Raw genomic sequence first — 21,805 nt, forward strand, 5'->3', positions numbered from 1 at the left:
GGGACGTTCTGCTGTAAGAGAGCAGGCTAAAGGTGTGTGTGTGGGGTCTGTTTTGTCCCCCGACCCCCCCCCCGAGAATTCGTCCTGGCCAGCGTTGTTCCTCCACCAACACAACATCCCTGGCTAGGATGATTTAGTTGGGGTTGGTCCTGCTTTGAGCAGGGGATTGGACTGGAACCTCCTGAGGTCTCTTCCAACCCTTATCTGCTATGATTTTCCTGCATTGGGCTGGGGGGCTCCCCTGGGCCGTGCAGCCCTGGGGGAGAGAGAGGCAGGGGGCAGTGGTGATCTGGGGGGCTGAGGGCCGGTGGGAGGGGGAGGAAGCGCCCTGATGGGCGGTGACCGAGCCTCCCCAACTCTCCCACCAGGGCTGGAGCAGGAGTCACATTTCCTCATTTCTAGGCTACTTCGGCTGAAGTGCAGCCGGTGCTGCTGCCGCCGGGCTAGGCTGGAGACTCGCCCCAGCAGTCTCGGGGCGGCGGCAGCGTGTGGCCATCCCCGGGCGGAGCGGCCAGGGGCAGGATGGTGGATCGGGAGTTCAACAAGACATTGCTACTAGAGCTGCTGAGAGCAGCCGGGACAGGGAACTCCCAGTGCGCAGACTGCGGGACACCCGGTAAGAGGAAATGTCCCTAGGGTGCAAGGCTACCTCGTCTCCCCACTGCCTCCTCCCAAGTCCCCTCCCCGCGGTCTCTCAGTCCCTGTCCCAGATTGAATCCCCACTCCCCCAGGACACCCCTCCTTCCCTTGCCCATATCCCCACCCCCTGCTCGGGACTTCTCTCTCCATCCCCTGTACCACTCTCTCAAGATCTCTCCCCCTCTCCATTAGCCAGGACTTCTTCTGTCCCTATATCAGAGGGGTAGCCCTGTTAGTCTGAATCTGTAAAAAGCAACAGAGGGTCCTGTGGCACCTTTAAGACTAACACCCTCTGTTGCTTCTGTCCCTAGTCACGTCTCATCGCTCAGGACCTCCCTGTCCCTCCTTAAACACTCTAAACCCCCCCCTTCTCCTTGGGTCACCCCGGGAAGTGATGTGCATCCCCCACTCCACTCTCCCTCTTGCTATCCCAAGCAGCAGCCAAGCACTGCATTTGATTTGAATGGAGTGTGAGGCCTGGGATACACTTAACAATTAGACCCACCTGGCTGCCTTGCTCGAGGCTGGGAAAAATGTCATGCCCTTAGCGCTGTAGTTAGGTCGACCTAACCCCCAGTGTAGAGGGGGCTAGACAAAGCGAAGAATCGCTACATGTAGAGAGGTGAATTTACTACAGCAGAAGAAATACCCCTTCCCTTGATGTAAGAACCACCTATTGTGCTACAATGGGGCAGCTGCAGCAGTTCTAGTGTAGATGTGCCCCTCCCTCCCCCCTGAGTTTGACTTATGCAGAACACTGAGCTCCAGTCTGCCTCTTTGCCCTGCCCATATGTACAGGTTTCCTCTCTAGCTTGTCATCCACATTTATTTTTAAAACAGATGTTTGATGGCAAAGCTGCAGAATAACGGGCCATTCTCCCTGCTAGTGTAAGCAGGTGCCATTTCATGGACTGCAATGGAGTGAGTTCCACATACACATGGGTTGGATTTGATGCCGCTTCTGGTGTGGTGTTGATTAGAAGATGAACCCCGCATACGGTTGTCCCCTTCTCAGTGTTTTGCTACATGCTTTAGTATATATTGCACTATTGCCTTCTTTCCATTTGTGTTTAGATCCTGAGTGGGCCTCTTATAAGCTTGGAATATTCATTTGTTTGAATTGCTCCGGGATTCATCGCAACCTTCCTGAAATCAGCAGGGTCAAATCCATCCGCCTTGACTTCTGGGAGAATGATCTAGTAGAGGTACAGATGGAGAAAGCAAGAATTCACGCCCACTCTGCTGTATTTCAGCACAGCCGTTTCTGTCCCATGTTCCAAAATAGCCTGGTCAGATTAACAGAAACCACACGGAGCCAAATTAATCCCTGCTGGTAAATCTGAGCTGCCTCTGCTCACAAGTCAAATCAAAGCACACTAATAGGTGGTTGTGCCTCTAAAGTATTATGATGTATTATTTATATAGCCCCATAAGTGCACATTGTGTTTTATAAGCACACAATGATTTTCACATATATAGTGCCTTCTATCTGAGCATCCCAATGCCCTTTTCAAACATGAATTCAGTCTCCCAACTTCCTGTGGAGAGGTGTATGTATTATTAGCCCCAGAGAGGAGATTATAAATGACTAGAAACAAACACATACTGGCATGGGGAGGCTGGCAAAATGCACAATCTGAGCAGAGCACAATGCTGCATTTGATCCTAGTTTCATTCCATGTTCACGTCACAGTATTGATTTTTCTGGTTGCCAGTCAGCTAACTGAAATGTCTTTTGTTTTGCAGTTTATGAAGATGCATGGGAATCTCTGGGCCAAGGCTAAATATGAGGCAAAAGTCCCACCTTTCTATTACATCCCCCATTCCAAGGACTGCCTGTAAGGTGCTATCTTATTCAGTGCTGCAAACCTTTGCAAGTCAGTAACTGTTGCTTCCCCCCATAAATGTGTCTTCACGAACAATTCCCAATAGCATGTTCTGTAATCTGAATGAATGTCAGGTCATGCTGGTCTGCAGTGAAAAGAATCATGTGTCTTGGCCATACCTTGTATGTCATTAAGTGACTTATGTTTTTATCTCCTTGTTTCCAATAGCATGTGAGCTGTGAATTCAGTTTGAGGGTTGTAGTTGTAAACTTTTTTTTGTCTGAGAGGTGGTTTAATGGCTTAAACATTAGGATTTCTGGTGTCTAGGAGCCTAACAACCATGGGTTCAATCCCCATTAGTGTCAGTTTGTACCTTGAAGGTTGTTAAACTGGTACAGTACTTCCATGCATTTGTGTGGAGGAGGTTTAACAGAGATGGGGAGCAGTCTTGGAGTTTGGATGTTAAAACAAAGGTTATAGGTTTTGGGGATACCAGTTTGGCTCTCATAGAATATCAGGAAGGGACCTCAGGAGGTTCTAGTCCAACCCCCTGCTCAAAGCAGGACCAACCCCAACTAAATCATCTCAGCCAGGGCTTTGTCAAGCCTGACCTTAAAAACCTCTATAATAGAGAGAGGCCTGGACCGAGAATTCTAGACCTGGCGCTAAAGCTCAGGAGGGTTGGATGTGATGTTCCCGTCTTTAGGATTAGGCCTGTTCTAAATATTATTGATTAATTCAGCAACTTTGTAAAAGCGTGACTAAGTTTCCGTGTGCACGCCGTTGGCTTGAGACCCAATTCTGCTCCAGTAGAGTCACTGGGGCCCAGATCCTCAAAGATATTTAAATGCCTAATGTCCATTGAAATCAATGGGAATTAGGTGCCTAAATACCTTTAGGGATCTGGGTCTGAGAGTTTTGGCATTGACTTCAGTGTAGCAGGAGCAGGTCCTTGATTAGCAGGGTCAGAACTCCTGGGTTCTGTCACTGACTCTGACATTAATAAGAACATAAGAACAGCCGTACCGGGTCAGACCAAAGGTCCATCTAGCCCAGTATCCTGTCTACCGACAGTGGCCAATGCCAGGTGCCCCAGAGGGAGCGAACCTAACAGGCAATGATCAAGTGATCTCTCTCCTGCCATCCATCTCCATCCTAGGGTGACCAGATGTCCCGATTTTATAGGGACAGTCCCGATTTTTGGGTCTTTTTTTATATAGGCTCCTATTACCCCCCAACCCCGTCCCGATTTTTCACACTTGCTGTCTGGTCACCCTACTCCATCCTCTGACAGACAGAGGCTAGGGACACCATTCCTTACCCGTCCTGGCTAATAGCCATTAATGGACTTAACCACCATGAATTTATCCAGTTCTCTTTTAAACTCTGTTATAGTCCTAGCCTTCACAACCTCCTCAGGTAAGGAGTTCCACAAGTTGACTGTGCGCTGCGTGAAGAAGAACTTCCTTTTATTTGTTTTAAACCTGCTGCCTATTCATTTCATTTGATGACCCCTAGTTCTTGTATTATGGGAATAAGTAAATAACTTTTCCTTATCCACTTTCTCCACATCACTCATGATTTTATATCCCTCTATCATATCCCCCCTTAGTCTTCTGTTTTCCAAGCTGAAGAGTCCTAGCCTCTTTAATCTCTCCTCATATGGGACCCGTTCCAAACCCTTAATCATTTTAGTTGCCCTTTTCTGAACCTTTTCTAGTGCCAGTATATTTTTTTTGAGATGAGGAGACCACATCTGTACGCAGTATTCGAGATGAGGGCGTACCATCGATTTATATAAGGGCAATAATATATTCTCCGTCTTATTCTCTATCCCCTTTTTAATGATTCCCAACATCCTGTTTGCTTTTTTGACTGCCTCTGCACACTGCGTGGACATCTTCAGAGAACTATCCACGATGACTCCAAGATCTTTTTCCTGACTTGTTGTAGCTAAATTAGCCCCCATCATGTTGTATGTATAGTTGGGGTTATTTTTTCCAATGTGCATTACTTTACATTTATCCACATTAAATTTCATTTGCCATTTTGTTGCCCAATCACTTAGTTTTGTGAGATCTTTTTGAAGTTCTTCACAGTCTGCTTTGGACTTAACTATCTTTAGAAGTTTAGTATCATCTGCAAACTTTGCCACCTCACTGTTTACCCCTTTCTCCAGATCATTTATGAATAAGTTGAATAGGATCGGTCCGAGGACTGACCCTTGGGGAACACCACTAGTTACCCCTCTCCATTCTGAGAATTTACTATTTATTCCTACCTTTTGTTCCCTGTCTTTTAACCAGTTCTCAATCCATGAAAGGACCTTCCCTTTTATCCCATGGCAGCTTAATTTACATAAGAGCCTTTGGTGAGGGACCTTGTCAAAGGCTTTCTGGAAATCTAAGTACACTATGTCCACTGGATCCCCCTTGTCCACACGTTTGTTGACCCCTTCAAAGAATTCTAATAGATTAGTAAGACACGATTTCCCTTTACAGAAACCATGTTGACTATTGCTCAACAGTTTATGTTTTTCTATGTGTCGGACAATTTTATTTTTAACTATTGTTTTGACTAATTTGCCTGGTAGAGACTTACCGGTCTGTAATTGCCGGGATCACCTCTAGAGCCCTTTTTAAATATTGGCGTTACATTAGCTAGCTTCCAGTCATTGGGTACAGAAGCCGATTTAAAGGACAGGTTACAAACCCTTGTTAATAGTTCTGCAACTTCACATTTGAGTTCTTTCAGAACTCTTGGGTGAATGCCATCTGGTCCCGGTGACTTGTTAATGTTAAGTTTATCAATTAATTCCAAAACCTCCTCTTGTGATACTTCAATCCGTGACGGTTCCTCAGATTTGTCACCTACAAAAGCCAGCTCAGGTTTGGGAATCTCCCTAACATCCTCAGCCGTGAAGACTGAAGCAAAGAATCCATTTAGTTTCTCCGCAATGACTTTATTGTCTTTAAGCGCTCCTTTTGTATCTCGATCATCAAGGGGCCCCACTGGTTGTTTAGCAGACTTCCTGCTTCTGATGTACTTAAAAACATTTTGTTATTACCTTTGGAGTTTTTGGCCAGCCGTTCTTCAAACTCCTCTTTGGCTTTTCTTATTACATTCTTGCATTTAATTTGGCAGCGTTTATGCTCCTTTCTATTTGCCTCACTAGGATTTGACTTCCACTTTTTAAAGGAAGTCTTTTTATCCCTCACTGCTTCTTTTACATGGTTGTTAAGCCACGGTGACTCTTTTTTAGTTCTTTTACTGTGTTTCTTAATTTGGGATATACATTGAAGTTGGGCCTCTATTATGGTGTCTTTAAAAAGCGCCCATGCAGCTTGCAGGGATTTGACTTTAGTCACTGTACCTTTTAACTTCTGTTTAACTAATCTTGGCTAGGGTGACCAGACAGCAAGTGTGAAAAATCGGGTCGGGGTGGGGGGTAATAGGTGCCTATATAAGACAAAGCCCCAAATATCGGGACTGTCCCTATAAAATCGGGACATCTGATCATCTTAATCTTGGCCAGGCAATTAGGGCCTTGACCTGGTTCTCAGGCCATGTTCAGAATGAGCAGGAAGTCCGCACCGAGATGTCACCTGAGGTTTTAAGAAGATGCAAAAGGCTGGAATAGAAGGTTAAAGGAACTAAAGTAGGAAAGAGAGGATTAAATGAGAGATCTGTTGGGATCTGCTCTCTAGTTGGACTCCCCCTCATTCTCAGGCCTGTCTGTGCTGTAGAATTATAGGAGTTCCCCTGCTTTCCCGATCTCCCTCCTGGGCTTCACTCTTAATCCCAGCCCTGTGTTCCAGCATAACAGGAGTTCCCCTAGATAATACTTAGTCCTGCCATGAGTGCAAGGGACTGGACTAGACCTCTCAAGGTCCCGTCCAGTCCTACAATTTTATGATTCTTTCCTCTACCCCCTCACTCTGCTCCACTTCCTATTTCAAGTCTGCCTTGTTACATGAATTCCCCCAGTTAAGGATTGGTCCCAGGCCATAGAGGAGAGCCCAAGGTTGTGAGAACAGAAAGTGGGGAGCTGGTTTTCCCAGTGATAGGATCGATCAGAGAAAACTCCCCACTCTCCCTGTGTTACTCTAGGCTTGGCTGCCTGTGATTTAGCTCCAGCGTGTCCTGGAGCATTTTCCAGTTCTAAGTCTCAGATGTTTTCGACAATTCACAGTGACTTATTACTGCTATGATTATTTGGGTCGCAGTAACACCTAGAGGTCACGGCCCCATTGTGCTAAGCAGGATGTAACAGGATGATCCTTGCCCCAAAGAGCTTGCAATCTAAGGATCAGAGCCTCTTCTGCCGCGAATCAGTGGGGCTCTGTCAATTTACATTGCCTTCACCGCAAGCCCAAAGATTCGTCGTACAATGCATTGCTCACAAACATCCCAGCATCCGAGATGGGAACAGGTCATCCAGCTTTAGGTTGCATGGTGCAGGCAGGGAATCTGCAAATTCCTCTGTGTTGAACCCTCCCAGGAACAGTGGTTTCTGACTGGGATCCGAATGCCCCCCAAACTCCATTTTGCAGCATCTCTCTGGTGTATCCGAGGGCTAGGGAAGCTGGGCTAGTTCTTTGGGTGGTTTTCATTTCCTCCCGTTCGCCGCTTATATTTCCGCCTCCCTACAGAAACACATGTGTTAATTACTCTGCCCTTTAGGGAGCAAGATTCTTCTTGCAGCTTGCCTGGAACCTGCAGCCAGAGAAATAACATGAGCGTGATTTTAGTTCTGCTGCCAGCAAATAGCCATTCCGACCAGCCTGTGTTACCTAGGCAAACAGTTACTAAATGTTTTGCCCACTTTCCCAGTTATATTTTCTTGCTGGCCTCAGTTGCTCTCCTTGGAGTCAGGGGAATTAGAGTGAGTTTGCACCACTCAGAAGCTGTCTATTTCTATGTGTCAGGAAGTATTGGTTGGCCTCATTCTGTACATCGCTGGAAAGGACTGTGCAACGTCAGTGAAAGGAAACAGAGGCAGATCCAACTAACACGTCTTTCCTCTCTTCAGGGTTTTAAAAGAACAATGGATCAGAGCTAAATACGAGCGGGAAGAGTTTGTTGCCACCAGTGTCTGCCATGAAACAGGTTCCTCAGGTGATTGTCTGTGGAGGGTTTTTAGTCTGGTGAGGCCCAAGTCCCAAGAACTGGAACCCTGTGTGTGTCAGCCTGATGCCGAGGAGTAGCTGGAACGACTTTGTTTTCAGTCAGCTGCGAAACCCTCATCCTGTTTGATCTGTCTGAGTGGCCAGCCCAAATCCTCTCACCTGGGAGGCCCGGCTTCTGAGGGTGGGCATCTGAATAAGAAATCCCACATGGGGACACTCAGATTGGCCTTTAGGCAACTCAAACAGACATTTTCTCACCTCAAGTCCAATGTGAGCACCCAGGTGCCTGGTTTAGGGAGGCAACATGGGCCATTGTTGGAGCAGCGGGGTTGGGAGACCTGGTTCTATTCCCAGCTCTCCGGCTGACTCTCTGACCTCGGACAAGTCATTGCAGGGTATGTCTAGACTGCAATTAAACACCCCTGGCTGCCCTGTCTCGGTGTGGGCTGCAGGACTGTAAAAGTGCAATGTAGACAGTTGAGTTGGAGCCTGCGCTCTGGGAGAAGGGGCTGAGAGCGCAGGCTCCAGCATGAGCCCCAGTGTCTATACCTCAGGTTTACAGCCCGAGTCATCTGACAGAGGCCAGCCAGCTCTCCCCGGGAGATTGTGAATTGTAACAGAGAACAGTAGGAGAGCTATAGCCCGTGAGGCTCCCAAAGGCTTTCCAAACAGTCAGTCATTCTCCCCACCACTCTGTGAGGCATCCAGATTTCTCATTGTACAGGTGGGGAAATTGAGGCACAGAATGATTAACTGACTTCGATCCTGCAAAAGAAGTAACAGGACTAAGATCTAGGAGTCCAGACTTCCAAGTCCTTGCTCTAACCACTCCACTCCAGTGTCTAATATTCCTCCTATAGAAAGGAGCTTTTCAGTCCAGGGAGGGCCATGAAGAGAGAACATTCAAATGACGGAAGCATGTCATCAGTGTTAGTTAGATGGCAGGAGTGCCCAAAACGTGCTAGGCTCAGCCTGGACCTGAGGAATTCTCACTGACCCCCAGGAGGTTCACCCCGTCCCAGGAGACATCCAGTGCCTCTCAGGATTGGGTCCCGGCGTCAGGCTGAATGAAAGATGGTTGTTCTCCACTGCTCCATAGTTCCAAGGCGAAATGAGTGCCTAGAAATCCACTTAGACAAACTGCCCAGCTCGTGTGCTGCCCTGGCTCTAGCTCTGAGGTTCCCTTGCTCTCGTTAGCGTCTGCAGGCAGCCGTGAAGGATTTCTGTGGAAGCGCGGGCGGGACAGCAGGCAGTTCCTGAAGAGGCAGTTCCTCTTGTCGGCAAGGGAAGGTGTGCTGAAGTACTACACCAAAGAGGTGAGTGCCCCAGCTGGCGACTGGTCAGTGTCCAGTCTGACCAGTGCACCATCACTGTCCCCATAGGCACAACTGCTGAACATTTTGCTGCTTTCTAGACTTTGCTGCCAGGCCCAACCCTGCATTTGGAGGGGGGGGGGGTTGGAGACCCTGTGCCAGGTAACATCTGTGATGTCTGATTCAGCTCCCTTCCTACATGGGAGCACCTGGCCCTTCTCCCCACCTCCTCTGGCCCCCCGGCAGCCTCATCCCCGTCTCTTTGGTGAACCAGGGAAAAGAGACTTGGGCAGTTAAGCAGGAGGAGGAAGAAGGGTTCTGCTGTCAGGAGTCACCTCTGGTTTTACCAGCAGAGCTCTCTCGATGCACATGCATAGGACCCTGCACTCCACCTCGTCCCTCCCGCATCACGCATGTCTACCATCTATGGCAACCTTGTAATTTATGGTTCTCTAGACAATCAGACTGGAGTTGCACAACATCGTTTCTCAAAGAAAAAGTCATTCTTTAGAGTAAAATGTGGTTTATACGTGACGCGGGTAATCAAGGCATCAGGCTTCTTCAGTTAGTGCAGGGTGGTCAGTTCAGTGCCCTTGCCAGCATCAGACATTGCAGGAAGCTGGTCTGCAGCTCTACAGGGCCCTATTGGTCATTTGTCTCCATAGTTCTTGATTAGCCTCTGTAAGGTCACTGCTGCCCCGGTGACATTTTCCATTCCACAGTCTAAAGGGCCGAAAGCTGTGATCAGCATAAAGGATCTGAACGCAATGTTCCAGACGGAGAAAATCAGAAACCCTCATGGGCTGCAGATCACCTACAGCAAAGAAGGTCAGACAAGGAACCTCTTTGTCTATCATGAAAGTGGAAAGGTAAATACCACATTGATTTTGTAATTAATAAGGTAGACTCTTGCACACTGAGTCTGTAACATGGAAGATGTCTCTGCATCTCTCTCTTTCAATCTCAGCTGAAATCACAAGAGATTTGCAGACTATAGTTGCAGAATTCTACAGTATTATTAGCTACAAGAACCCGTTAATATCTGTCTCCTGCTGCTCTGTAAGGGATAGGGTTGCCAGGTGTCTGATTTTCAACCGGAACGCACTGCTGACCGGGCCGTTAAAAGTCCGGTCAGCAGTGCTGCAGGTCTAAAGCAGGCTAGTCTCTACCTGTCCTGGTACTGTACTGTGTCCTGGAAGCAGCCAGCAGGTCTGGCTCCGCACGCTGTCCCTGCCCCGAGCACAGGCTCTGCACTCCCATTGGCCAGGAATCGCAGCCAATGGGAGCTGGGGGGGGGGGTACCTGCAGGTGAGAGCAGTGCTTGGAGCCTCCTGGCCCCCCGCCTAGGAGCCGGACCAGCTGGCCCCTTCCAGGGCGCAGTGCAGAGCCAGGACAGGTAAGGAGCCTGCCTTAGCCCAGCTGCGCCACTGACTGGGAGCCTCCCAAGGCAAGCCTGTGCCCCAACCCCGAGCCCCAACTCCCTGCCCCAGCCCTGAGCCCCCCCAAACCCAGAGCCCCCTCCTGCACCCCAAACCCCTCATCCCCAGCCCCACCCCAGAGCCCATACCCCCTCCCATACCCAAACCCCTCAACCTGCAGCCCCCTCCTGCACTCCAAATCCCTCAGTCCCACCCCCCAGCATGGAGCCCTCCTGCACCCCAAACCCCTCATCCCCAGGCCCATCCCAGAGCCCACACCCCCAGACAGAGCTCTCACCCCTTCCCACACCCCAACTCCCTGTCCCAGCCCAGAGCCCCCTCCCGCACTCTGAACCCCTCATTTCTGGCCCCACCCTGAAGCCTCCCTCCCCAGTTAGAGCCTTCAGCCCCTCCCGCACCCCAACCCCCTCCCCCAGCCCAGTAAAAGTGAGTGAGGGTCGGGGAGAGTGAGCCACCGAGGGAGGGGCCTTGGGGAAGGGGCGGGGCTAGGGTGTTCGGTTTTGTGCGATTAGAAAGTTGGTAATCCTAGTAAGGGCCTGGCCCTGCAAAGACTTACACGTGCTTACTTCATGTGCTGTGATTAGTGTCAATGGGTCGACTTATTGTCCCAAAAGTTAAGCACGTGCATGAGTCTTTACAGGATTGGGACCTAACTTTGTATAATTGACTTATACAATTCTGCAATTATATTCAAGGAAGCGTTGTGATGGTCTCTATTTTATACAGTGTTTTTCATGAGTATCGGCATGTTTTACATTTTAATTCTCTCCAAAACAACTCTCAGTCTTAGATCAAATCTACAGAGGTTTTTCTGATTTTCTCAGAAGCATGATTGTTCCCCAAGCCAGTGCCCTCAAGCCAGGTACTCACACCCAAGACAAATCCAAATTCAAAAGGTTTTAAGCAAGTGCTCATCGAATCAATTAAAAATTATTCCCACAGTCTCTGTGAGTTAGAGTCTAATCAGTATCCCAATAGGAATGTTCCCATTATACCTGGAACCTTCTTGAAAGGGCATTTTCTAAATTATTCTTGATGTTTGATGTCTTAATATCTGGGATGTCTTGGAAACACATAAAGAACAGGCCACGACGCCTGATCCCAGTACAGGTGTTGCTGTAACAGTGACTAAAATAGCATTGTTCTCAAATTTATTATAAACACCTGCCAGGGATGGTCTAGGTTATACTTAGTCCAGCCTCAGTGCAGGGACTAGACTAGATGACTTATCGAGGTCCCTTCCAGTCCTATGTTCCTATGGTTCTATCATTACAAATAGTGATATATACCTTATATTTGTAATGTGTTAATGTGATTCATTCATCCCAAACATGAACCACAGGCAACGTGTGCTACTTCCTATTAATGGCAGTCGACGCTTGTCTTTTCTAGGAAATGTCTTTCTAAGAACTGGAAGGCAGGACTCCTGGGTTCTCTTCTCAGCTCTGCCACTGACTCACTATGTGACCTTGGGCGAGTCACCCTCTCTGCGCCTCAGTTTCCCCAAGGTGCTGCTGGAAGAAACAATAAATATTTGCAAAGAGCCTGCAGCTCCTTTGGGTGACAGGTGCTATAGAGAGGCAGCAGCATTATCCCACCACATTATTCCTGTCATTACATCTGTATTTACCGTCTCCCCTAGGAAATTGTTGACTGGTTCAATGCCATTCGGGCAGCGCGTTTCCATTACCTTAGAACCGCCTTCCCCACCGCTCCTGAGGCCGAGGTGAGAACTGAAGGTACTCTAAGCGTGAAAAAGCATCATCTTCCTTTCTGTGCTTGTGCCCTCTTCAATAGGAGCACAGCGTTGGGAATTCCTCCTGCATTCATTTTCCCTTCTTGCGGGGTGGGAGGGACCACAATGATGGGCTTTGATAGAGACTCATATGGCACCTAATTTCCAGCCTACTTCAGCCTCGCCACCAAACTTCCGCCTGCAAGATCTGCATGTGGAAGCAATGTCATGTGGGAAGCTGGCCCTGATGCACGCAGACTGGGTACTTAGATATCGAAGTACCTGATGGGCATGGGCAAAAATTCCTCTGTGTGGGAACTGTAACTTTTGTGTATAAACAGTTGCAGACCAAACACATATAGAGGCCGTTTTGTAGAGTGTAGTTCTGTAATGCTTGTTTAGATAAGACCTATTGGGAGACCATAGATCTGTTTTCTCCATGGCACCATACGTTCTTAGGATCTTTCAACCTGAACTGCTGGGGATTCTCTTTTTTGGGATTCATTTGCTATAAATAAAATAAATAGAGGGAAGTCAGGTTTAATGGCAAGCACCAGGGACTGGAAGCCAGGACTTCTGGGTTCTGTTCTTAGCTTTGCTGCTTACTCAGATGAGTCAGTTCATCTCTCCATGCCCCAATTTACCCATCTAGTACTAATGACCAACCTGAAGGGGGGTCTTGTGAAGCATCATTCAATGATTTCTTTAAAGGAACTTTCAGACGCTGTGTAAGGGCAAAATATCATCCTTTCTCAAACTGACCAGATGTTTCTTTCTAAGCTTCTCTAGCCCATAATGGGGAATTAATGGTTTGACTGAATTTTTGTTTCTCCATTAGCCATTTTCTTTCTGTCCATGTGCTGTGACCCTCACGCTCCATGTTATATTTGTCAGTCACTTACAGTCTGACTTTCCATGCATCCCATCCCTCTCATCCTCTCTCTCCAGTGCTGCCACTGGCTAGTTACTCTCAGTCTTCTGGCACCTAGGCTAGACTCCATTAACCCCTTCATATCCCCGTAGATGCCAGCACTGGTCCTTTCCTAGTGGAGTATTCCATGGTCAGCCATACACAGAAGTGTAGTACTGAACGTTGCTCCCGTAAGCAGAAAGACGCCCTGTGGAGTCTGCCAATCAATCGGGCAACTTCCAGGTTATTTCTGCATTTTAGTTGGTGTTTCTCCTTTCCAATGACATGACAGAGAGAGAGAAAGTGTGTGTGTGTGTGTGTGTGTGTGTTTTTCTTCTGTCCCCAACATGCTATTGACTTTGATCAAGCATAGGTAGGGTTAGCGTCTCCACTTCCAATATAACAGCTCATTTAGTACCGGTTAGCAGGTAAGCTTTGGTAGGGTGTGCTCAGGACAACGTAGAAAGGGGGAACACGCTGTATACATACAGCATACAAAGGTAGATCAAGCGTGGGATCTAAAATATGGTCTCCATTTAAAATGTGACCCTTAACAGAATGAACGTATGTTCCTTCCCTTTATTAAGTAGACAGACAGATAAACAAGCAAAACCCTGCTGATCGTTTGCATTGACAAATTAGACCAGAACGCTGGGTGTGACTGAGCTGGTAACCAATGTCTCTTGTGTTCTTCTAGCTCATACCCAGGATTACAAGGAATTATTTCAAAGAAGGCTATATGGAGAAAACCAGGGCCAAAGGTAGCTCCACTTGAATTTCATACCTAGCTAAGCACCATTTAAATGCTTGGCACTAGCCAAACATGACTCTTCCCCTGAAGTAGTATGTTTACTAATACTGCCATGATTATGATGAAGCAGTTTGCTAGGAGTCATGTTTAAGTGAGCCCCAGTTAAATGAAATAGACCAAGGGTGGCCAAACTGTGGCTGGCGAGCCACATGCAGCTCTTTTACCATGAAAGTGCAGCTCGCGGAGCCCCCCACCCCATTCTCCACCTACCAGACTGGGGCGAGGGGAAAGCTCAGGACCTCTGCCGTGCAGCAGAGTGGTGCAGTGGGGGCTTCTGCCCAGCATGGAAGGGGGGTCTCGGGGCTTCTGCACAGCGGGGGTGGGGGTGTCTTGGAGCTTCAGCCCTGCAGGGCGCACCTGCCAGGGTTTGGGGCTTCAGCCCTGCTCCTGCTGAAGCCCTGAACCCTGGCAGGTGCCTGAAGCCCCAACCCCCGGCTCCCAGCAGGTGATCCCTGGCTCTCGAACTTCTGAAGATTGTCGTATGTGGCTTGGAGGGCCAGTAGGTTTGGCCACCCCTGGCATAGAGTGTATTTCAGTTTATAAAGTGTTTTGGGATTTCTGCATGAAGATAACTTTGAGGGTTCCTTCTACGGTGTGACCAACTAAAAGTGTGATGAAATCATTGGGGCCAGTATTTCTGGAATTGCAAAGTTATATTATTTATCACAAGGAGGTGGCTGTATCATGAGCTTCTTTGTTAACTGCAGGTCTGTAACACCATATAACACCCAGTATAGCAGAAGCATTACAATGCTGATCAGCCTAATGCAATCCTCTGCCCTTATCTGTTCTCCTCCTGTATGTAGGCCCATAGTCCTAGCCCACTGGTTCAGTAAGTGGAATGGGGGAATTCGGTTTTCTTTGCTGGGATCACGACCAGGGATCAGATTGGAAACCAAGTGGTGAGGCTCTGTTGCTTCTCTGACATTCCCTAATCCCCCCCCCCCCCCGCCCCCCAACACACACTCAAGCTCCATCCTGAGTCCCTGCTACTGCTTAAAGGATCAGCAGTGACGCACATAATGCTGGTCTGAAAGTAGTGTTTGTTAGGCTACTTCAGGGTAAACAGGAGTTGTTTCAGTATGTCTGCCTGCAGGTAGCACCCTGGCACCTGGCCTTGGAAGGCTCCCAACCAGGAGGGCTAGAGACATTTGTTTTTTTAATGAAAGTCTAAATTCTGTGGAAGCAGAAGCAAGCCCCAGAGAAGGGCCTGCCAAGCTCAGTGCAGAGGAGCGAGCGGCTCAGTTCCATTTCTGCCTACGCTGAAGATTATACGTTGGTAACGAATGTACATAAGTCACTCGTGTTAACATTGAAGGGGAAGGAAAGTGAGGCTCAATGGTGAACCACAGAACTGCGGAACTGAAACTGAGCCAATGCACAGCGTTAGCAGGATACCAGAGGCCTGCCATGAGTTGGCAGAACCCCTGCTCCTGGGAACCGATCATTAAAGACCTGCTTCTCTTTCTGTAGCACCAGGCCTTTAAGAAGCGCTGGTTCAGCCTGGACTCCCAGGAGAGGAACCTGCTCTACTTTAAAGACCCGTTGGTAAGAGGAGCCCTCATTCTGTAAGCGGAGCCCCTTCGCAGAGGGAAGGGAGAGGGCTGTTTCTGTCCCACCCATCCTCCGGTGACAGCACCCATTTGGGCCCCGTAGCGAGTGGCTGGATTTTCAAGAGAGCTGTGCATGTCGGGAGCAGAGCACGTGGAGATCTGGCCTTGAGCTCTTTTGAAAGCTTGGCTGTGCCCACCTCCCTGCCCCTGGGTAGCAGCTGTCTAGGGTACTTAGGGTAAGATGAACAATAAGGCAGAGCCTGGAATGGACCCCAGCGCTGTGCTTTCCCAGTGCTGTGTTTTAAACACAGGACATCCTCCCTGGGGTCTTGGTCTGACCAAGCGTGCCCCCGCCAGCTCCAAAATCTGCAGTTCCCTATTTTGAGAATGCTTTTGGGTTTATAAATCTCAGGGATTTTCCCTGACCCCTGGGTCCACCTACACTGGGTCCAGGGCAATTTCCCCTCCATATGGAACCTATTGCTCCTGCCTTTCCGATGACAGCACGGTGCCACCCCTGAGCAGCAATGAACCCCTGTAATATGGTCCGTGATTGTCCTGCTTTCTCCTACCTAGGATGCCTTTGAACTGGGCCGAGTTTTTATTGGAAGCAAAGAGCAGGGATATGAGGTCCAGGCTGGCTTGCCCAGAGGTGTCAGGGGGAAGAGGTGGAAAGCTGGGCTCACCATAGTCACGCCACACAGGAAGTTTGTGTTTGTGTGTGAAAACGACAGGGAGCAGAAGGAGTGGATAGCGGCTTTGAATGAAGTCATCTCCCAGCCTGTGACAGCCTAGGACTAGTGGTGAGTTCCAGGAAACTGGACTTTCTGTGCCTGGTTCATCATTGCTCTGTGGCCTCTTTATGCCAGCTAGGCTGGTGCTAGGGTCCCCTCAGCGAATATCCCTGGTGGTAGGGCTGCTTTGCCCAAGCGCAGCAGACATGGGCAGAGAAGAATGTGGGTGGGACCGGGCATGGCCAAGAGGGACCTGTGCCCCAGCAGAGCTCCACTGGGGTCCCAGCAACTACTTAGGGCAGCTCTAGACTGAATTGGGGGCTGCACTGGTCCCCAGATCTCCTGAATAGAGGGGGCACAAGCTGCTTCTGCACTGGCAACTGTGACAGTGTAGGGATCAATCTGTCCCTTCATGACCAGTGGGACAACGTCAGCTTAAAAATCATGGCCAAACAAGGGATTTACTTAGGAGCATTTCTATGGCTGTCCTCACCAGAGCCTCTGAGAGCTTCACAGACACCACTGAACCCGGTCCCCTGGCGCTGGCACAACCGCTGGGGCAGGCAGGGTTCCTGTTTCTTGGAAGCCCTGTGATGGTTCGGTCTGATGACTCACATCATCATAACTCTCAAGCTGCAGAGAAGCACTGTATTGGCGGGGTGGGGAGAGGAAGTTGTAGCTAGCCTGGGCAGCTGGGCTCAGCCCTCAGAGCTTCCTGCTGCAGATAGGAAAATGTTCCAAAGGAGGCATCAGCTATAATAGGGCTTCACAGGCATGGCTGAAAATAGCTCGCAAAACTGACAGGCAGAATCAGCAGGGGAATGAACATGAGGAGGTCAAAGGCGCAGAGCCAAAGGAGAATTCACAGGTCTGGGGGGAAAGCCACATACCCTGAATGTAACTGAATGCACCATCAAGCCAGACCCTAAATCCCAAGTTCTTGCGGTGCAGTCTCAGGGCCCAGTCCCTCTGCCTGGCCAAGCTCTGCTCAGTACAGCACCTGGGGTGGGGAGGAAGGAGCAAGGCAAAGGTTTGTGGTTTCCGCTTTGCAGTTCCTCAGCTCTGGGGCTGGCCAGGGATCGCTCTACATTACACTTGGCTCCTCATGGCCCCAGCAGGCCATTTTGGTAGTCAGGAAGAGCTGGAGCACAGAGGCCCTCTAGCCGTGTCCCCTTTTGCTCGGTGAGAGAGTGAAGGAGTGAAAGGGAGCGAGGGAGCCGCCCTGCAGGAGACTTGAGGCTTGCTGAATGAGCCAACCAGAGCCACCTGGCGCAGAGAAGGAACCTCAAGCAGCCGCTTCCTTGCAAGAGAGCTGAAGCAGGCCTGGGTGGGAAGGGAAGAGACTGGACCAACCTGACTGACTTACTCATGCTGAGAAGCTGCAAGGGTGTCAGCTGGGGCAGGGCACCTGCAGGCTGATAAGAGAGACTATGAAGGAATCTTTGTTGCTTGCCCAGGCTGTGAGGCCATGCCCTGGGACAGATTTCTGGGACTCTGTGAGTGACTGGGGAATTTCCCAGTTCCCTTCGCCACAAAAAGGAGCCCAAACAGGCTGTGTGTTGAAAAGACAAACTTTCATTAAAGCTTCTTGGACTCTTGTTAAAGGAAATCACCTCCCCAGATCCTTCTGGAAGGGGAGGGAGTGGGGTGGGGAGGAGACAGGTCACCCCTCCCTCGTGTTCCTACATCCAGCCATGCTTCCTTCACTGGGGGCTTTGAGGGGCAGTGGCATAGAACCAGCTACACTGCCCGGTGGTCCCCCAGGCCAGGGGAATTCTCAATTGGCCTATTAAGCTGGCCAAGGGTCTGGTTCTCGGCATCACGCATACCTGGTCGTTACTAGTTCTGGGTGCCATTAATTGTCTCTGTCTTGTTCCTATTTCAGCAGAGGCCACTCTCGGGCTGCGCTGACCACCAGACCAGATGACTTGGGCACATGGGTTGAGGTGGGAAGATAAACTCAGAGACACTTTACCAGCTGACAACTGTTTTTGCCTTTGTCTTCTGTCCTGGAAAGAGGGGAGCGCGGGATTGCATTTCCAGGGCTCATTCCAGTCCAGCCTACAAGGGCCATGGTGATCGGTGGGATGTGGTCACCTGAGCAGTAGGAAGCAGACGGAGATAACCACACTCAATTCATGGGACTGTCAGCCGCTGTTATGTCCTGACATGGACTGCACTGGAGCCAACGACCAGGAGAAGAGAGCGCCCCATCCCAGTGTTAAGGCCTACAGGGGGATTTTCAAAAGGGCTTAGCACTGGCCAAACTCTGCTCCCACTGAAATCAGTGTGTCATGACCCACGGCTCTCAAACGTGGGCCCACAAGGTTCATGGAAGCAGCCACGCTCCAGCTCTCCACCCAGCAGCCAGCTGGCAGCAGGTTACCTGAGACCCAGGAACCTCAGCCCCAGTGTAAGGCCCCGCTCCTGAAGTCCAAATGGCAGAGTCCCAGGGCAACTGATTGGCCCGTTGGCCCTACTGAAGCCAGCAGCAGGAACAGGAAGCTGTCTGAACAACTGGGCTCTACCCTGTTCTTGATCTCCTGGCATCTGACTCACGGTTCCCGACATCCAGTTTGTCTCCTGCCTCTGATCCCCTGGTATCCTGACCCAGACTGACTCTGGTTCCCAGCTTGTGGTTTGCGTCTGACCTCCTGGTATTCTGACTCCTGTCTTGTAGCCGTGGACTTGGCTCTATTAGGTCTGGCTGCCCACAACCCAGCTGTGACCTAGTGGGAGTTTTACCATTGACTCCAGCGGGGGCAGTGTTATACCAGTGCTGAGCCCTCAGCCTATGGATGAGGGGCTGTGCAGCCCTAACTCCTGTTGGCTTCAGCAGGTTCTCGGAACCTCCCAGGATGCGTCCCACGGGTTCGAATGAAAGGATTGCCTCCTTTTTTTATAAGTGGGTCTAAGGCCCTTTGCTGGGTTGTACGTTTTGATGACAAAATCCCCAAATGATGGAAAAATAAAAGACAGTTTTGATCTGCTCTGACTGCCTATGTAATAACAATAGTAAGCAATCCCTGTGCAGCACCGTTCATCCCAGGATCTCAACTCTGACCCCATATTACAGATGGGGACTCAGACAGACAGGGAGAGTAAGGCCAAGTTTTGTCAAAAGCAAGGACAGATCTTGGGCATCTAGTCTGAGACACTTTGGGCTTGATATCCAGAAGCATAGGGCCCTCAAAACCACACAAATACAGTTTGGGCTATGGGCCGACATTCTCTTGACAATTAGGCCTAAGTTGGGCACACCAAATCAGAGGCCACTTTTGACTTGCCTTTAGGCCCATGGTGAATCAGTGCCAGAACTGGGGACAGGACTCAGGGGCCATGACTCCAAGGCCCTGATTCACCATTACCCTGCACCTGAGGCAGTTACTTCCACCACTGCAAAGGGAATGCAGACACCCCAGCGTAATGTCGTCGTGTTTTCTCCCCACTCTGCGCCGGTGTCAATGAATATTGGGCAACAGTGAATTGGGCCTCTTGTCCTCTGCTCTAACCACGGAGAAATATTCTCTCCTCTCACTGAAAGTTCAGAGGGCTGGTCCAATCAAGTAGCCAGACATTTGCATGTTTTTCTTTGTATCTGGACTGGTTTAGTCTGCAGATCAGGCTGGAAATCTTGCAAGCAAAATGTATGGTGAGGCTGCCTGCACTTACGGATATGTTCCAGTCTGCCTGAAACACCCAGAGTAGCTCGCTCTTCCTGCTGAAACAAGGAAGTGCCTGTAGGCCAGGGGGTGGGTGAAATGTTTCAACTGAACTCTTCTGAATCTCTGAGAAAAAGGTCTGGGTTGGATCCTCCTTTTATTTATCCGAACGAGTTCATCATCATCCAGCCCTGAGCAATCTGTTTCTCAAGCTCTACTTGTCCCTGGACCCATCAATAATCACGCCAGTGGAGCTGCCTCTGCCTCTCCAGGAGACTCGATGAATCAGGCTGGTTTCCGTTCACCCTCTTATTCAAAAATCTTTTAACAGGCTAATCCTGTGTCCGGTGAAATCAATAGCACAGCTCCCGGTTGACTCGAATGGTGTTTCAGGCCCTAGCTCGGTTTTGAGCCACACGATTTTATGTCCCTGGATTTTTGCTCCGAGTTTATCCAAACTAAACACTGTGAAGCCAAACCATAAAACAACGATTCATTGATTTAAGGCCAGAAGGAACCACTACATCATCTAGTCTGACCCCCTGAATAACCCAGGCTGTAGAATTTCACCCAGGAAAGTCTCATTCGCTACCAACTATGCAGACCCACGAGAATTATGGTCCACGCTGCAGCTGATGGTTGCTGGGGGCCAAAGATCTGCTGTGTCACCAGCTGTCATATGAGTGTTGTCATAAAACCAGGCAATTCGCTCTCAGAAAACGAATGAAGGCATTTTGAGCTTCAATAAACATTTTGTTGCGCCTCAAAAAGTTTTGCATGGCTGGTTTAATTTCTCTGTTCAAAATAAAGTTAAGTCTGAACCAAATCCCCCGACCAGAGCTCCCCAGAACTTTGGGGAAGTTTGGGTCACGTACTGAACTTAGGCTATGTCTACACTGCAATTGGAGGTGTGATTGCAGCATGTGTAGTTATCCCTGGGCTAGCTTTAATCTAGCTAGCACAGCTAAAAATAGCAATGGAGACACAGCAGCATCGGCTTCAGTCTGGGCTAGCAATGTGAGTACACACCTAGGGGACTGGGTGGTCTTGTACAGATTAAAGCTAGTGTGGGTATGCCACCTGACCTACAATCACCCCTTCCGTGTAGCCATAACCTGTGTGGCTCAGACCCCTCTCTAACTTAAATCATAGTTTGGGGCTTCATTGTGAAAAGGACATGCTTACTGAGACATGCTTGTCCTATATGCTTTCTCTGGACAAGATTCTGATACTCGTGTGGAGTGGCACCATACTCTACAAGTCATCCCATTGGTCAACCTCCTAGAGCTACTTCAGTACTGTTCAGCAGCCCAGAATCCTCCAGAGTGCCAATTGCTAAGGTCATGACTCCATCCCTGGCCCAGCGCAGCCTCTGTGGTCCGCTGGGATCACTTGTGGAGTAGGCCCCATCAGTGTGAGCAGGGGATCAGAACCTGGCCCCATTTATTTGTATGTCTAGAGCTTTATCTCTTGATTCCCGTCCATCCGTTTGTTTTATTTTTGTCTATTGCTTTTTATTTACTTTATCCTGCTTGTCTTTTTCAGTACATTTTAAATACTGAACTGCTCTTTTCAACCTGTCTTTATCAAGAAGAATGGAGGATTCCCTGTAGTGCTGGTTAAGGGTTTGCTGCTGCCTTCCACAGAAGTTGCAGATGTTCAGATGCTTTCAGAATCAGGCTGATTGTGTGTGAAATGAAATGGCCACAAGAGAGCGGCAGAGGACAAGGAATGGGAGAACGGTTGGCTGTACTTATTGACCAGGCTGAAAATGGATACGATACCTTTAAGGAGACATTTTTCTGAACAGTTCTATTTCGGTTCACTTGCCCTTGAAGAGGCTTCTTGTATAATGAGACTCTTAAGCGTGTAATGATTAATTTCAGCCAGATCTCTGGTTGCTAACACTCAGTCCTGGGCAGCCAGGCTTTGTGTGTTCAATGCGTGACATTGAGCCAAACATCCAAAACGAACTCGGAAGGAGGGAGGCATCTCATGGAAAAGCGTATTTCCAGCCAAAACCAGATCCCAGATCTGTACTGCCCCAAACTTGG

General features: G+C 49.2%; 1 protein-coding gene across 1 annotated transcript; it reads left to right on the forward strand.

The window, feature by feature from the left end:
- Positions 1-372: 372 nt before the first annotated feature.
- Positions 373-19,081, forward strand: ADAP2 (ArfGAP with dual PH domains 2). The gene is given in 12 exon segments (XM_024104565.3): positions 373-616; positions 1,714-1,844; positions 2,386-2,477; positions 7,498-7,583; positions 8,792-8,910; positions 9,630-9,776; positions 11,989-12,072; positions 13,689-13,742; positions 13,744-13,752; positions 15,276-15,350; positions 15,932-16,158; positions 17,975-19,081. Coding segments are annotated over 11 exon segments (1,110 nt in total). The 5' UTR covers positions 373-522; the 3' UTR covers positions 16,151-16,158; positions 17,975-19,081.
- Positions 19,082-21,805: the final 2,724 nt, after the last annotated feature.

This window comes from Chrysemys picta, chromosome 12 (assembly GCF_011386835.1).
Source record: "Chrysemys picta bellii isolate R12L10 chromosome 12, ASM1138683v2, whole genome shotgun sequence".
Classification (NCBI taxonomy): domain Eukaryota; kingdom Metazoa; phylum Chordata; order Testudines; family Emydidae; genus Chrysemys; species Chrysemys picta.